This window comes from Lonchura striata, chromosome 2 (genome assembly GCF_050655825.1).
Source record: "Lonchura striata isolate lonStrDom1 chromosome 2, ASM5065582v1, whole genome shotgun sequence".
In the NCBI taxonomy this organism is placed as follows: Eukaryota; Metazoa; Chordata; class Aves; order Passeriformes; family Estrildidae; genus Lonchura; species Lonchura striata.
This window is the reverse complement of record NC_140704.1, coordinates 16,996,468-17,014,388: the sequence shown is the minus strand read 5'-3', so window position 1 is coordinate 17,014,388 and position 17,921 is coordinate 16,996,468. Positions and strand designations below refer to the sequence as shown.

The 17,921-nt window shown below is 38.6% G+C and overlaps 1 protein-coding gene across 2 annotated transcripts in view; it reads left to right on the top strand.

Moving 5' to 3' along the window:
• The window catches only part of MYO3A (myosin IIIA), a 117,093-nt gene that overhangs the window by 86,423 nt on the left and 12,749 nt on the right, over positions 1 to 17,921 (top strand). For both annotated transcript variants that reach the window (XM_085565317.1, XM_085565325.1), the window contains exons 23-31: positions 438 to 517; positions 1,132 to 1,209; positions 4,098 to 4,303; positions 6,381 to 6,492; positions 7,111 to 7,273; positions 7,917 to 8,003; positions 11,425 to 11,548; positions 12,365 to 13,259; positions 13,931 to 14,069. In XM_085565317.1, the coding sequence (XP_085421443.1) occupies positions 438 to 517; positions 1,132 to 1,209; positions 4,098 to 4,303; positions 6,381 to 6,492; positions 7,111 to 7,273; positions 7,917 to 8,003; positions 11,425 to 11,548; positions 12,365 to 13,259; positions 13,931 to 14,069 (1,884 nt within the window). The remainder of the gene's footprint in view (positions 1 to 437; positions 518 to 1,131; positions 1,210 to 4,097; positions 4,304 to 6,380; positions 6,493 to 7,110; positions 7,274 to 7,916; positions 8,004 to 11,424; positions 11,549 to 12,364; positions 13,260 to 13,930; positions 14,070 to 17,921) is intronic.

Below are 17,921 nucleotides of genomic sequence, written 5' to 3'. Positions count from 1 at the left end.
TAAAGAGTAGAGTTTAGGTGTATAATCTTGAGTCATGCCATGTCACTTTTCCTCAGGGCCAGAGAAGGGTATTAGCACATTTTTCTTTAACTAATATGTTGCATTAGAACTAGAACATTATTAGGGTAAAAAACACATAGATGCTCTAAGGTGTATCTATCTTACCTTCTAGAGCAGTCTGTTTGTTCATTTTTTTTATGTAGCAGATGATATATGAGCTGAAGGAGAAAAAACCATCATTTTCTGTGTTCATGCAACTTCTTCAGAGCTCATTCCACCCACAGGTTAAAGGGGAAATGAAGACATGCTCTGAAAAAGTCAATGAGTTTATAATCATCTGGTTGCACTTGAGGCATGAATAAGGGGGTTCAAAATCATTCTTAGTTTAGATGAGATGTAAGCACTTTGGTAGGTTATTTTCTTTCATCTTCCCATAGGTAACCTGGCACACACCAAAAGCAAAACTACAATCAGTTATCAAATGTGGACCTCCCAAAAATCAATCAGTCATACAAAGGTAAGAAAACAGATTTTGTGATTCTGCATTGAAGCCTAATTTAAACTAGAAAGGCAGTAGCTGTTTTGGTATTGAAAGTAAGTGAGTAACCCCTTCCTTGGTTTTTCTCCCTCTTTTATTTTCTTTTCTGTTTAGCTGGATATCTTTGTGTTGTGCAATTCATATTCCTTCCGCGAGGTAAAAACCTAACATTTCCCTTCTTTCTGGCTATGTTTTATAACAACTTCAGGAGGAAAAAAATACTATTTCTCAGCTGTATTGTAGCAAAAAGAGAAATTAAAATATTAGTGTGAAGTATAGCCACGTTCCTTAGAAAACTATCAAATTAACAGTGATGATGAAATAAGAGACAGGACCTCAGACATTGTCCAGTCATTTGTGGCAGTTATTAGATGCTCTATTACCAACTCGTGCCCTTTGTGTGTGTGAATATTTGTGTATTGTGTAGCAAAGTATTGGTGTAACTGATTTGTGCTAGTGATCATGCTGTAACTTTTGCTCTTTAGAATACTTTTTAATTATTTATATTCTCTGAGGGGTGCTTTCTTGAGGCATTGGAAAGGGTACTGCAGGGTAATTAGAGATAAAAAGTGTTTTTTCCTTCATCTTTATAGAATGAAGCAGGAGATACTGGACATCATCCAAGAGAAACAACCAGCATGAAAACACAGACAGTTGCTTCTTATTTTAGAGTAAGATATCAAATATTTTAATAAATATGTTTAATAAAAATGTTTATTCTTTTACTTTTTGAAATGCACCTGTTGAGTTAGAGTCAGTAGTGATCCACTTAGAGTTTATGAACTGTGTATATGGTGCAGCAGTCTGTGCAGTACAAATATTTTGAGGAGATTGTGATGTTTCATCTTTAATTGTACTTGATTACACAGCCACATTGCTGTCTTGATGATGTATGACAATCAGTATTAATCTTTCACTTGCTTGTTTTTACATCAAACAAGATAAAGGGAGATTGGACATTAGTGAATGTCCAAGAGTTCAAGAAAGAGAGAGAAGTTAACTGGAAGCAGGAGTTCTTGATGGTCACTGCACAGTGGCTGCCCAGAGCTCATCCTTGTGGTTCCTTTAGCAGTGCTCTGGACCTTCCCAAGCACTGGCTGTGCTGCTGGTCCTAAAATAGCAAATAGCAGTGAAGAGCATCCTTTCCTCCAAAGTGGCACACAGAGTTGGTTATGCTTTGAATTTCCAACTCTTGTTTAGTCATCTCTCCCAGCAAACCATAAAGTGGCTTTGGGGATGTTCACAATGAATTCAGTGCACAGTTCAAAGGAATACCAAGTTTGCTGATGACACTAAATTGAGAGGAATTCTCGACTTCCTTGAGAGCAGAGAGGCCCTGTAGAGAGACCTCAACAAATCAGAGGCATGGGCAATCACCAACTACATGATAATTCAGAAAGATAATGGCCAAATTCTGCACCTGGGATGGGGCAGCCCTGGTTGTGTGTAGAGACTGGGGAATGAGAGGCTGGAGAGCTGTGCCACAGAAAGGCATCTGGGGGTCCTGGTCCATGGCAAGTTGAACTTGAGCCAGCAGTGCCCTGGCAGCCAGGCGGGCCAACTCTGTCCTGGGGGGCATCAGGCACAGTGTGGCCAGCTGGACAAGGGAGGAGATTGTCCTGCTCTGCACTGGTGTGACCTCACCTCAAGTGCTGGGAGCAGTTTTGGGTGCCACAGGGTAAGAAAGAGATTAAACTAGAGTAGAGCATCCAAAGGAGGGCCATGAGGATGGTGAAGGGTGTGGAGGGGAGCTATATGAGAAGCAGCTAAAGTCACTCGGTCTGTCCAGCCTGGCAAAGCGGAGGCTGGGGGGAGACCTCCTTGTGACCTTCAACACCCTCACAAGGGGAAGAGCAAGGGCAGAACCTGATCTCTTCACTCTTGTGACCAGAGACGGGACATAAGGGAAGGGCACTAAGCTGAATCAGGGGAGGTTTTTGTTGGATATCAGGAAAAAGTTCTTCACCCAGAGGATAGCTGGGGCCTGGAATTGGCTCTCCAAGGAAATGGTCACAGCACCAGTCTGACAGAGTTCCAGGAGCATTTGGACAATACTCTCAGGCACATGGTGTCATTCTTGGGGTGTCCTGCACAGGGCCATGTGTTGGACTTGATGATCCTGATTCGTTCCTTCCGAGTCAATATATTCTATGATTTTATGACTTACATCTGTGTCAGAACAATGAGGAGGCAGATCTCTCTTTTTTAGATACAGTTGCACAGCTTTGTGGACTGTGAAGGATAATTTCAGTTTAGGTACCACAGTGGTCCAAAGCTATATATTGTTTGGATATTCTAGATGAAAAAAATATTGAATCTCATTCAAATTAATGTCTGTGATTCAGTGCATTATCAGCACTTCTAGCATCAGAGGCTGCAAATGAATTAATTATGTTTACACTTTTCTGATACTGTTTTCTGCCATGGACATCCTTGCTCAGATCATGATAGCTAATGCTTTTAAATGAAAATTCACCTTCAGCCCCACTGGTTTACTCATACACAGAAATCTATGGTGGCTGAGAAAAGCATATGCCACCTCAGACTGCATGGAAAAAATATATCCATTAGTGCGTCCTACTTGTTTGTGTTCACTTGGCACACTGGTGATGGAGCTAATTAAGCACTTTGCTGTATGGTTCAGCTTCTGTCCAGAATGGAATTGCACATTTTAATAGGAAACATATGGCTCTTGATGTCCTACACTGGTTTCATGTAACCAACCTACTGCTGAGCTGCATTACCTCCTGGCTGCTTCTTTCTTTTGAGTCAGGTTGAATCTTGAGGAATGAGCCTTTTCATTTGTGTTTTAATAAGATATTCCTATGAAACAATTTTTCAAAACACCAGTCAAGGTCAGATTCCCTTCAGCTAGCATGAGGAGCTACAGGCTGCATCCCCTCTGATAGCCTGGTATTCTGGTGAGGTGGGAAAAATGCAGCTTTGGAATTGTGATCTTCTAGCTTTGCCCTCCTTGGAAGTTTCCTCTTGGCAAGGCAGTTATAGTATCACCATCAGTCTGTACAATGAACAGGACACACCAATATCAGAGCAGTTCAACCAGCCCTTCTTCTGGGGTAGCCTTAGTTTCCTCCAGTCTAATGCAGGAATTGAAATATTTACTAGGTTGCTGCTGTTCCACTTCCCATCCGTAGATGGATGATTTACTCTCTGACTGAACAAGGGTCTTCAAATAGGTGACAACAATAAAAAGAAAAATGGCTGTGATTACCTAGCAAAGCTCCAAGACAAGAAAGTAAATGTAAGGAATGTAAGGGTTCTGTCATATGTTGGACATCATGGAAATCTGTGAGAATGTTCTGGATGAAATCTGGTGCATTTTTTTGGAATCGGTATTTCTCTCAAGTAGTATATACTAGTAGCTTAGAAAAACTAGAATTGTTTTTGCATCATTTACTTCATCTACTCTTAAAGTATCAGCTTAATGACATGTAAATGGTTTTGGATATGATTCTGATCATATGAAATAAAATTTCAGCTACACATGGACCAGTTACATAAGTACTGTGGTGACAGATCTCTTGTTACTTTTTTGCAGTATTCTCTGATGGATTTGTTATCCAAAATGGTCGTTGGCCAGCCCCATTTTGTCAGATGCATCAAGCCAAACAACGACCGGCAGGCAAACAAGTTTGACAAAGAAAAGGTTTTGGTTCAGCTGCGTTACACGGGAATTCTGGAGACAGCGCGGATTCGAAGACAGGGTTATTCACATCGTATACTCTTTGCTAACTTCATAAAACGGTAACATCGACATGAAGCCGCTCTTTTCTCTCCTACATTTGCCATCCATTGCTTGCTAAGCACCAGCAGTGTTTTTGGCATGGTCTTTGAAAGAAAAACAAGGACATTTCCTGTGACAAAGAAGGTTATAGACTGGATGACCAAGAGTAGTTCAGGCACAGTGTTTTTGATGGGTAGGGAAAGATGATGAATCACAGAATGATTTTTCAGGCTATCTGAGCATTTGGGTAGAAATTTACTTGCTTATACTCTGCAATTTTCTTCAAGGATTTGAGTATTAGAAATGTCTTATTTCAAATTAAAGCCAAGAATTTGCAGCCACAGCATCCAAGGAACACCACAGTTTCTCTAGCTCCCACCCTTCAGCACTGTGCAACATCTGCTTGTGCAGGGTAAATGCTAATTTTGGACTCTTGGTCTAGGGATGACAAGTTCATTGAGTGCATAATGTTGTTTAAAATACAATTTTTAAGTATTAGTTAAGAAGCAGAACTAGTTGAACTCAGTGTTATTGTATTATTCCTTTAACTACCTTCTTCCTCCATCCCAAAAATCTTCACTTCTCTCTTACAAATAAAGACCCTGAGTACTTGTCTCAATCAGAACAGAGTTGTGGGAATGGAGATCAAAACTGGGAAGAAGCAAGCATCACCTATTTAGACAGAAGCATTAGAAAGAGAGAGCAGTAGAGTGCTGCAGGTGCATGAGATGAGAGGGGAACAGCAAAGGGATGTTTTTAAAGCCTTGTTTCTGGAAAAATAATCCTGGAACTGCTGCTGTTTTGGAAGAATGCAGCTTTTAGATGGGTGCAGCATGGAAAGAGATAGTTATCACTACAAGATGTGCTGTAGCTTTTGGTGACAGCTTTTTATTAAAAAAAACACCCAAACTTAACTGTTCAAGTAACATAGATAAAGGCAGTAAACATAATGGGGTAACTCTCTAGAGACTGTACCCCTGATTGCAGTGAGGCTGGGCAGATCCTTGGCACTGAGGACATGGCCCTCAAAAGAAAAAAAGATTTTTATTAAATGTATGTCTTATTTTTGGGTTTTTTTAGTAGTTGAGAGTTATGGGTAGACGTGAGATAATGGCATCATTATTTGATTTTAATAAAAATAAGCCAATTCATTGTGTTAAAAAAATAAGGGGGAACTGTAGGTGATAATGAAGAATCGACATTGTCTCTTTTTTTTATTATTCCATGAGCAAACTGTTACTGTCATTTAAAGCTGGTAAACCCAGGCTTTGTGTTTAAAGGCTGAATAACAGTAAAAAAGCAGAATGTACTATCAGGAAGCACACATAATTAATGTAATTTTCTTAAATTAAAAAGTCAAGATAGAGATGGTTCATTTTGTTGTAGAGCATTTTGGAAAGTCCTGGAACAAACAAGTATTTTCTATCCAGCAGCTGAGCTGGTGTATCAGAGGTAATTTTTATGAGTGAGCATTGTGACCTCTGTTCCTAGTCAGAAATAATTCTGAGTAATGAGTTTGCCAGTTTAAGTGCTTACAGATGATGTGTCACAATGGCACTTACATGTTCCAAAAGGTTTTGCAAAACTGATTCCAAGGAGCTAACAAGAGCTGGGATGCATCTCAGCATCTATTGAGATATTAAGTATCTCAAAGGTAGACGGTCTAGCACATGAGACAAGATAGGTATTTTTTGTGAAATTTCTAATTATGAAATAATATAATTTAGGCCAAAAAGCTTTTAAAATATTTTTATTTTATTTTGATATTACCGCTGAAATCACTTTCACAGAATGTAGTGAGCAGGAAAGAAATGGTGTGCTATTATGCTTGGGTTGAATTCTTTTTAAAAACCTTCTGGTGTTGGTATAGAATTAAAAAACCCTCCAGGCTGTGCAATATGTCACTCATCCACTTTTGACTGAGTTTCTTAATACTGTGTATAAATAACTGCACTTTCTTTCATATGCTGTTTTGGTTTTTTTCAGTGCTATGTTTTCTTTCATTGAATTGTTTTTATTACTTAAAAGAATGGTTTAAATATATTTGCATTTATTACCCTCCATTAATCAAATAAAGAATCATGCATTTGTCTTTAGGTATTACCTCATCTGTTACAAAACAAATGATGATCCTCCAGTAAGCCCAGAGACCTGTGCTGCCATCTTGGAAAAAGCCCACCTTGACAACTGGGTTCTTGGAAAAACTAAAGTAATTTTTTAATATACTGTATCTTCTTCATTCCAGTATGCCATTGTTAACATAGTAAACAATTTGTTTTCTCACCAATTTTGTTGGAATAGCTCTTGGTCTTTACTCTTTTTAAAAAGCAAAGTCCTTAATATATACCAGGAATGTGTTGGTGACCCTTGTGCTGGATTCACTTTTCAGGACTTATGTGAGTTTCATGCTTGATAAAAACAATTTAGTAAATAAACTATGCTTTAGGTTTAAAATTGGGAAACTGAGAAATTGAAGGTTCCAGATTTGGATCACATTTATGCAACTTAAATTAGATTTGTGAGGTTAACAAAACTGTCAGCCTTGTAGTTTTGAAAATATAGTTACAGACTGAAAGTTTGCACTGGAACTTTAAAAAATATTGCCATAAACAAATTAATAAGCAGAGACTGACTAAACATGCTGAAGAGAAGAGTAAGGTAAACTAATATTGCAAACAATGAAAATGCTATCTCAAAAAATGATCCTTTAGGTACTACAACTGAAGGGTCTGTTCATCATTTGAAACCAACTTGTAACTCTTAAATGTATCAAGTCAATAAAGGGCTGGGAAGGTAAATAAAACTTTTGTTTGTTTCTCTTTTAAAGGTATTCCTCAAATACTATCATGTGGAGCAGCTGAATTTAATGCGGAAGGAGACAGTTGACATGATTATTTTGATTCAAGCTTATGTCAGAGGGTGGCTGGGTTCGAGGAGATACAAAAAGATAAAGGAACAGAGGGAACAAAGTGCTATTAAAATACAGTCAGGTAATAGCTTTAAAACATTTAACATTTTTCTTAAAGCTAGTACATGTGTACAGTTGATAGATGAATGTGCATGCTGGATGTGGATTTTGCTCTTTTCCTGCTGTTACATTTGACAAAATATCTTATACTTGGTTGTATCTGTTCTTATGAAGAAAAATTTCTTTTAACCAGATTATGACAATCTCTTTACTGAAATTACATTTATCAGTGTTATATTTAAAAGGCAATTTTAAGAATGGAAGGATGTTATTGCACAGATTATACTCTTATTAATAATATTCTGGCATGCACTGACAAGGTTGTGTAATGTAATAATGAAAATAAAATATATTAACTGTCCTAGATAATAAGGCGAATTACCCTGTTGATGGAGGCATCACCTGATTTTTTTAATACTTTCAAACGTAATCTTATTTTACATTCTGATTATCTCGTGTTTTATATTCATTTATTTCAGAATAAATTTATTCACGAGAAGATGTATTTTTATGTAGATTTACTATTTGTGCTTGTTTGCCATGTTTTTTGAAACATAAAGCCTGCAAAATATTTATGAACATTTTAATAGAGGTCTGTAATTCCAGAATATTTTTATTATTTTTTGTACTTCGTGGATTACCTAGTTTTTAACATCTCTTTTCAGCTTACAGGGGGTTTGTTGCTCGTAAAGAATACAAAAATGCAAAGCATAATAAAAAAGTGGAAGAAAACATTACCAAATTTCAAGCAAGTAAGAATTGTTTGCTTTCTTGGCTTTTAATGTGCTATCCATACACAATATGTTGACCCAGATTCTTGCTACACTGATTGACTATGTTCATTTGCATGTTCTGAGGTACAACTTATATGTCTATATACAGTGGCTGAAATGGATCACTGTATTCTGTTACCTGTACCTCAGAGTGATTTAGGCATTTTCCACTGCTGTGAAGTAGGATGCTGAAATGCATAGCAAAACCTTGTCACTCCTAGTCTGAGTACTGCAGCTGCCCAGCTACGGGTATTGTTGAAACCCACACACCACTGCATGTGTGTGTGGGTGCTGCTCAGTTAGGAATAGGGATTGTTATGTGTCAGTAATGGTTATATTTGGGAAGACTGCAAGCTGTAAATTCACTCGTGTCTCTTCTTTTTTGCCATCGCTTTGTTTCTCTTTTGCAGCCATAATGACCCTGGGCTCAGGTGTTGCTATGGGACACCCCTTTTTCCTCCCTGTACTTTGGTCTCCCCTGTCCCTGCAGAGACATCCCCAAGCTAGACACGGTCTAGGCAGCTCTGAAATCAGGAGCAATACAGTTGGAGAGATACAGGACTGAAGGCCAGGTTGGATGGGGCTCTGAGCAATCTTGTCTAGTGGAAGGTGTCCTTGCCCATGGCAGTTGGGTTGGAACTAGATGATCTTTAGGATCCCTTCCAACCCAAGCCATTTTTATGATTTTATGATTCTATAAAAACAGCTGACACAAATCTGCACAGCATTTTCAGTAATCACAAATATAAGCTAATGTTGCCAGTACCCAGGCTATTTAAACAACATCAAATATACCTTCATGAGTATATACCACCACCAGTGTTAGTTTAATCCTTGTCAGATGCATTTGTTAATTTCACTGGACCAGTGTGTACTGAAGATCACCTCACTGCAGTTGGTGGAATTTCATCAGTAAAACCAGCATAAAAACCAGTAATGTGTCAAAAACTATTACACATCTGAACACAGCCAATTATATTAGAATATTTAGCAAATGCAAAAGTATAAACTTAGCACTTCACTCTGTTAATGTCCCAAATGTTTCTTTTTGTCCGCCTTCTCTGTCATGTCTGGAGTTGGATTTCAACTTTTTCAGTGCACAAGAAGCCAAAACTCAAATTAAGTCCATTTTTACTTAGCTCTTTCTATTTCCGCCCCCCCCCCCCACCACTTATTTCTAAAGCAATACAAAACTCCTCTTCCAGTTTGAAAACAAAGCTTAGACAGGAACTATATCATTGCTTTGACTTTTTTAAAGTTTTAAAGTTTTTCTAAAAGTTTTTTATGTCTTCTAATGTTTACATATTTTTACTAGAGCTCTCACGCACTGTTATGTGCGTGAATGCAAAATGATTGTTTTGCATTCTTCTTTGTAGGAGGAGAAAATTAATAGACTGTTAGTTTGACTAGTGTAGTTGGAGAAGTAGCAATTTCATCCTCTAATCCACTGTCACTTTTAGAATTCTATATATTGCAAAGTCAGAAATAAACTTCCTCTTTTTCCCTCTTTTACATCTAATGTGTGTGTGTGAGTTATTATGTGTTGTAGTGCAACACTATATCATTACAAACTTCTCAGAAAACCTCAAAAGTGAACAAGAATAGTATAAAAAGACCAGATGCAGCTTATATTGCCATGCCCATTGATAACTTCATTTGTTTCAAAACTACTCCTGTTGAGTTGCTTTTACATGAAAACGGAAAGAGAATTGCCTCAGAAGTCCAAGAAACTCAAGAAGTATTCCAAGCGCTTTACAATTTCCACTTTTCTAAGGCTCTGTCAGACTGCAATATAAAATCCAGTTGTGCTGCTTCCAATAAGTATTTGTGTTTCTTCGTCCCATATCCAGTTATCAAGGTGTCATTTATGCCCATTTTATATCATGCTTCTTACATTGATTGACTGTACCTAGTGGAGCCCAAGCTGGCCTGAGTTATGAGCAGGGAATGCTAAAGCACATAAAACTTAGCACTAAATTATATTAATGTGTTGGAACAGAATGTTAATGCTCCCTTCTTATTTTCAAGTGAGCTTGACCTTTTCACTGTGATGCAAAAAACTCTCAGCAGAGTTGAAGAAAGAGTCCTATATATACCACGTCCACAGGATATTTAAGTCACCTGAATCCAGTATCCCCATATCTTGGTACTGTATTTGGTATTACAGTTCAACAGAAATATTTTGACAAAACACTATGTTATTTTTATTTTGCCAGGGATTAGCAGATTTGTGCTGAATCCCTGGAATTGCAGATTTTTCCAAATCACAGCACTGTAGAGACTGTGCCAGCTCCCATTAGGAAATTACTTGCAAGTTCAAAAGTTTTTGAAGCAAGATTCTGAATGCAATTCAGTTTCTGATTAGGACACTTCAGTGTAGATGTCTAAGTGTGATTTAGGTGTCTAAACTGCTGTTATAGTCAGTAGAGCCTAGGGTTTGAATAATTTTATTCAAAATCAGCAAATGCTCAGCTCATTTGCCCTCATTCTGGTATCTAGTGTCATTTGAGGTGCCCTGGTTATCTTGTCTGGCCTCCAGCTTTCTTTCACCTGTTATACCCAACTTTTTCTGTCCAGAAAGTCCCATCTGTCCTGTTCTTTCCGCCAGCTCCATGTGGATGCTTTGCTATCCTGGAGCACTTCAGATGGCACCAGATACCAACGTGCTAGCAACTGCATCAAGGCCCCAGTGACCCATCAGCACCTACATGGCCCAGGGAAGGCCCATGTTTGAGTCCTTATTTCTGGTTCAGACCAGAAAATTAATCTTGTGCCTCCCACAAAGCACAGGTAGGGAGTTTCTCTGCCACAGTGCACCTGGTTACTGTGGAGCTTAGCATATCTTTCATGCTGAGCCTTTTCATTTTGAATAATCAGTCTTTGCAGAAGGAACATGAGCTAAGTCTTCTGTAACTGCTGAGCTATAAAATTCCCAGTTTCTCTCTGATATATTGAATGTTCAGCTAATTCCAAGCCTGTGCCAGGTGACAGCCTGGTAATCTCTATAGCCTGATAATGAAGCATTTCCCATGGAAATGAAAGACAGAGTCAAATCAATTGCCTGAATCAGTCAAAGCAGGTACATTAAGCTCTGAGTACTGTGTTCTAGAGGCATTTGTATAGCTCTGTGCTTCTGTTTTATTCTACATCTTCATATATTTTCTTCAGTCCAACAAAATATGAAGAAAGAGCTTGTATGTATCCTCATGTAGAATGGGTACAGCTTTCTGAAATCTCAAAAAGTTTTATGGGAATCATTTCAGACGAAACATAATCATAATAGGCACCCTATATATCCTTACCAGCGTTTGTTTAATGCTGTTGGTATTTGATTGTCTGAAATATGTGTGGCACCCATTGCTTGTTGCCTAAGGTTGTTTTGCATTACAATTTGTATCAGTTGCCAGAGGATACTTACTCAGGAAGAAGAGAAAAGAACTAACTGAAACAAGAAACAAAGCAGCAATAACCATTCAGTCTCACTACAGGGGATATAAGGAGAGGAAGGTCTTCAAAAGCAAGAGGTAGTGTTGTTTTCTTTTCTGTCATTCAAATGTGTCCCTTTCCAGTAATTACAGCATTGAATAACAACATTATAAGATAAGTGTGAAGAAAATTAGGATTATTCTAGATATGTATGCAGAAGTAATGTATATTTATGTGAAGGTTTTTAATAGCAGTAGCCAATTTTCGTAGCTTTTCAAGCCCAAGGAATAAAGGCACATCAACAATAGTGTACCTATCTGTAATGTTAATGTAATCTATAGATGAGTGTCTTTTTGGAATTAGCTCATAATAAAAAAAATGTTCAGACAAGAATGAGATAGATATCTGCAAGGAACTGTTCTCATTTAAGTCACTGATCAAGATAAGCAAAGGTAATGACAGAGGAAACACAGAATACCCTTAGGATTGTGTGTATATATACATTCCTGAAATGTTAAGAGGTTTATGCCTTATGTTTTTGATAACATTTAAATTAATTCTTTACTGTTTTATCAGCTCTCACACAACCTAGATTGTCTTCCTGACAATTTTCTGTGAAGTTTAACAGAGATGTCCCTTTTAACTTAAGAGATTATAATGTTGATGATAATAATATTATCCCTTTTCACTTTAAGTAGTAGTAGTAATAATAATAATAATAATAATAATAATAATAATAATAATAATAGAAAATGCTATCTTTAATTCCAGCTATATGTACTAAATCTTTCCCATGTTGCAATGTATCAAATTTTCAGTTAATACACAAAGACCACCAAAGGTAGTTGTAATGTTGTCTCTATTCTTCATCTCCTTCAGCTGTAATTTTTTGCCCAAAACTCTGTTCTGTTCAGGGAATCACTTAGAAATCAAGAAACTGAAAATGCAGCAACCATTAGCAAGAAGAAAAATGATGGAGAACTTCAAGATCCTGAGGAAAGTCCAACTGAAGTGGAGAGTGCCCTCCCTAGAGTGGAAGAAGAAGCAGCTGCCATAGCAGAGGATGAATTATCTGCTGTGGAATTCCTTGAAGCACAACTGCAGCCAGCTCAAAATGATACACTGGAAGAAGTAGCAAGCGAGGAGACTCAAGATGAACCTGGTGCTGTCACCAGCATCAAGTGCTCAGGGTACAGTGACACAGGGAATGGAGAGGAGCAACAGCAAACATCTACTGAAGGAGAGGCAGTAGAAGAGATTAGTGAAGGTGAAGAACAGGACTCTTTGGAAGAGTTACCCAGCAAATGTTCTGTCAAAACCTCAGCTGAACCTAGACCCCAGCAAGAGCAAGATAATCAAGACACACTCAGTGCAGACTGGCAAAATCAAGAATCTGCTGTGGTCCAGCCCAGAACTGACAGGGATGTGGAAAGAAACTACCTAAAGCATGAAGCAATGATGCCTACAGGAGGTAAAGGAATCACAAGAAAAGAGTCACTAAGAAGAGGCTCGTGGAAGCAAACTGAGGCAGAAAAACAAGGTCCAGAAGACAAAGAGAAGGCAGCAGTAGTAATTCAGAGCAATTACCGGGGTTACAGAAGGAGAGGACAACTCAGAAAAGAAGGGAAACTACCTTGCAAAAGTCAAGATAAAACAATAAAGGAACCAAAAGAAGCAGTACACGTTCAAAATAACAATCCCCAAGCAACAAAAGGTAGGGAAAGCACCAGTACAGAGGCAGAAGACTCTAAGACACTGCAGGGAGACTCAGAGAAAGAGGCTTGTGATTTGGCAGCCTTTTCACGACAGGTAAGAAGCTTGTAAGCAGTGTAGATGGAGCATAATACTCTGACCAGTGACAGAATGGAAAAGTTATTTTACTGGCTTCTATGGCACAAAGATTTGCTCTCTCAACTAAGACAGAGACTTTGTAATGTATGTTCTATGAAAATGCATATTTTGATTTGCAAGAGAAAACAGCCTTTTCAGGAAGGAGGAAAAGTCAAAGAGTACTGGCAAAAATAATGTTAATCTCATTTAAATTAAATGCAGAAGCTTTGTCTTTCAAATGTTTGTTTACCCATCAAGGTCCATAATTCAGTACACTTGTGAAATGTCCCTGTAAATGAAACTAAAGTTGCTGTGCCAATGTCAGAGACTTGCACATGTGCAGAGAAGTATGCCTACAGCTGTAGAAGCAATCTTGCATCAGCAAGGCACCATCTGCCCATGTGTGTGAACCAATGAGAAGTAGCTGTAGGACTGGACTACAGTGTTGAATTTCCTATGTGTCAGTGTTGAGTTTCCTATGTGTCTTTTTTTTCCCCATCTTCATTTTTTTCAAGAAATGAGGTAAATGTGTGCACTGCAGTCGGTGGGGCAATACCTTTTAAATTAACTTTCTTGTCCACTATTTTACATTTGATTACCTTGGAACATGTATACTTATTTCTATAATAATGTAAAAACATATTTTTCAGATATCAAAATTATCTGAAGATTACTTAGCATTGCAGCAAAAACTGAATGAAATGATATTGTCCCATCAGCTGAGACCTGTGATGATGTCCAAAGATAAGCAAGCTAATGGCCGGCTTTCTTCTCATGTTTGTCAGTCAGGTAATGTTTAACCTTACTGTTGGCAGAATTTTCATTTGTAAACAGGACTGAGAAGAAGCTACTCCTGGTCATGCCAGGGAGTATGACAAGTATCTGAGTTAATTCCAGCTTCTCTGGCTGTATGTTTTTGTACTAAGCCTCATATCAGCACATGTCTGGAACATAGTTTCCAGAGAAATACCCAAACCTGGTTGGGATTTGTGCATTTACCAATTTTTTTGGTCTTTTGTTCAGTGCTGCTTAGGATTGCTGAATGAATCTAGACACACAATCTCTAGGAATACTTTTATTTGGTAAAATTCCGTATTGGCTCTTGTTAACTCAGTTGTCTCTCAACTGTGTGTGCTATTGGTTTGATGTGGGACTATGCTTTCAAAGCACAACAGTTTTTTAAGTAATATGTCAAACAATTTGCTAAAGTTTATGACATATATGCTGAGTGAATTTTTAGCTATCCACAGATAAAATTGAGGTTATTCAAAACTTGTAACTCCTACCCATGTTGGTGGGTATGTTGCACGTATTGCATGTATTGTAATTGCATGTAAAGTTTTATTAATATTCAGCATCCATTTAACTCACACATTGAAGAGGGTATGATCTTTAGAAACACCCTCCAGAGTTATTTATATTCTGGTTAGCATGGGTAGTGAAGGTTCCCAAAATGCAAACATGCTTGGAGCAGTTTGGGTGGCAGTGGCAAAGAGTACTGGGAGAATAAAAAGGACAGGGGATTCTGAGCATGCAGATCATTAAGACCTGAACTCCAGCAAAAGGACCCCAAAGAACTGATGGAGCTGCTCAGACCTCTTCTGTTGGAATAGATGTAATAGGGAATTTTCTCAGTTCATGTCCTGGGCTGCAGATGTGGAGGATGAGGGCAGGTATCGCAGATAACTGGCTGTGTCTCCATTTGTGTGGCAGAGCTTGTGTGAGCTCACTGCACTGCCTCTGGGGAAGGGTTGGGATAAGATCTAGGACTGCCTCTCACTGCTCAGGGCTAGTTGTGCTATTTTCATTATAATATTGTGGATTCAGTTGTCATGTGTGATGAATCTTCTTTCTGTTCCCATGACTACATTGAAAAGATCTTAAAATTACTTCAATCCCATTTAGGAGTCCTCTCAAATGGGCAAGCTGCTAAAATGAGGGCTTGGTGTTTGCACCTCTAAGTGCAAACCAGCTGCTGATAGGTAATCTGTGTAGTTCAGTCTGTTTCCAAGACCAAAGTCTGCAAGAGAAAATAAATGGGAAATGGAAAACTAAGTGCTATGACCTTTCATTAAAGACACAGCAAGGTTTGTGATTGTCATTAATGGCCTTATATTAAGTTCTCTACTAAATACTGCTGCTTTTTTTACAAGATAAACCTGAGAAGTTAAAAATGTATGCTTTGGAAAACACCTCTTGGTTCTAACATATTTTCCAACAGAAGCTAGAGAAAAGAGGTAGATAGAGGGAAAGGGAATATACAAATCCTTGTTTGATCGGTTAAAGATCTCATCACTTGCACGAATGAACCAGGTGAAAATGTACCAGTATGTTCCTGCCATGTGCAAAATGCAGTGAAGTCTACCCTTCACACTGCTATTAATTTAAGCAGCTATACAGGAGAAAAAAGCTTGCCAGGGTTTGTCACCTCTGCATCCAGCCCTGCCTAAAGGGGTCACCAGTCAGCCACTTCACTTCCCTTTGTCTCTGAAAGTGTGACTGCTGTAAAACCCTGCAGTGTCACAGCACAGAAGCTTTCCAGTGGTAAAGTGTGCTAACCTGTCCACTGGAAAACCTTTCTTGGTGTGGAATGTGAACTTTCTTTTTCTACAGTTGAACATCATTCCCATGACAGGAAAGCTGTTTCTTTTCCAGGTATGACCAATGCACAAGATAGTGAAGACAATATACTGCAGTAATTCCACAGTTTGCCTTTAAACCAGTTGGAAACTGGCTTTATCACAAAGCTGCATTGTCTTAAGTAGATGTTTATCATATCAAACATGATCTAACTAGATGCAGAGAATATTTGGGTAACGATATCCCTCTGTTCAGTTCATTTAAGTTGCACTATCTAAAACAAGAATTACCAACATTCTGGATATCGTATTTTCTTCCTCTACGCAATATAGTAAAATATCTACAAAACCCCCAAAGATTTGAGGTAAGGTCCTGTAGATGGTCATGCTAAAGTGAAGCAGGTAGACGAGATGATCCACTGCCTTATTAACAGGGAGGAAACTTCCTGTCTACCTGCCTACATTATGTGTTACAGTGGGATTTATACACACTCATTTACAGACGGATATGCTTTTACTGCATCTTGCCCTGTCCTATGGCTGCTTTTCCTGTCCTACTCTTATGAAGGAAGGGATTGTTGAGCTTTAGGTGTTCTTTAAATCATGTAGTATTTACCTATTTGTAATTACATTGATCATTTACATTTATCTACACTTTTTCATCAACTTCACTAGTTATATATGTTGTTTTAGAGAATGAATTGCACATTAATTGTATTTTATAGCTAGATAGGAGAGCTTGGCTGCCTTTGTCTGTGGTTAGGTGGCCATTGTGCAGTAACACAATTTACCACTTTCTCTGATAAAATATTTTATTACATCTGCTACCCATAGAAGGGGAGGAACTGAGGGGACAGCTGATGGCATACTGTGACAAATGTTCATATTTTTTAAATGGTTTGCTTGTTAGTTTTTAATAAAAATGCAAAGCTTGCAGTTCAAAGAATATCTGACCAAAAGGTTAATTTAATCTTAAATCCACAAGGCTAAGTTGTTCTTAAATGAGTTTCTTCATTTTTATAAAATGCATAAACCAAGCCACACAAGGTTCCTGGAAAAAAAACAAAATTCCCTGTGTCTAGAATCTCTGAGTAAGGTTATATTTGCTTCTTACATGCTTTCAGCAAATGTAATGGCTGCACCCCAGAACTGCACCCTTGGACTGCTAGTGAGCCTTGGGTTGCTGTTGTGTCAGAACAGATGCACAAATGGCTTCTGTCAGTTTTTTGAGATCAAAGCCTGAAGTGAGGGGAATTTAATCATTATGGGAGGAAATTTCTTTCATTTTTTTCCAGATGAATCATAGTGCTCATCCCTCTACTTACTAAATGACAGTCCAAGTAAAAAATACCAGGAAGAGAATTTTCTATATTTAGAATGAAATTTACATGGTACGAGGAACCCCAATGCAGCTAAGGACATTTTCAACTAAATGAGGCAATGAGACAAGCAGGGTTTTCATCCAGGATTCCTTCTGCTGTAGTCTGTCAAAGCACTATTTATGGGAATGTAATGGGCAGGCTTTGCAAGGAAAAGGGAGCCCGTGTAGCGCTGGCTGAGCAGAGCAGTATTCACCAGCCAGACTTCCTTCTTTGCAAGTGAGTAGTCAGCCAGGGAGCACTGAGGCATGGGACTCGAGAAAAACGGTAGGCAAGCACTGCTGGCTGGTGGCTCTCAGCTACAGGAGGGGTCCTTTGGGCACACAGCCAGGATGTAGAAGATCTGTGCTGGGAGTTGCTCAGATCCGTGGCAGAGCACACAATCTGGGAGGTTGTGGAAGTGGAACACAGCCATTTCCATTAAATATCCTCTCTTAAAAAGCAGTAATCCCAGATCACCAGACTTGAAGAAATGAGAGGTGCTGGAGCAAGTCCAGAGAAGGGCAACAAAGCTGGTGAAGGGTCTGGAGCACAGCTCCAATGAGGACCATCTGAAGGAACTGGGGGAGTTTAGCCTGGAGGAGGCTCAGAGGTGACCTTATCGCTCTCTACAGCTGCCTGAAAGGAGGGTGCAGCCAGGTGAGGTTTGGGTTGTTCTCCCAGCCAGCTGGAGACAGGACGAG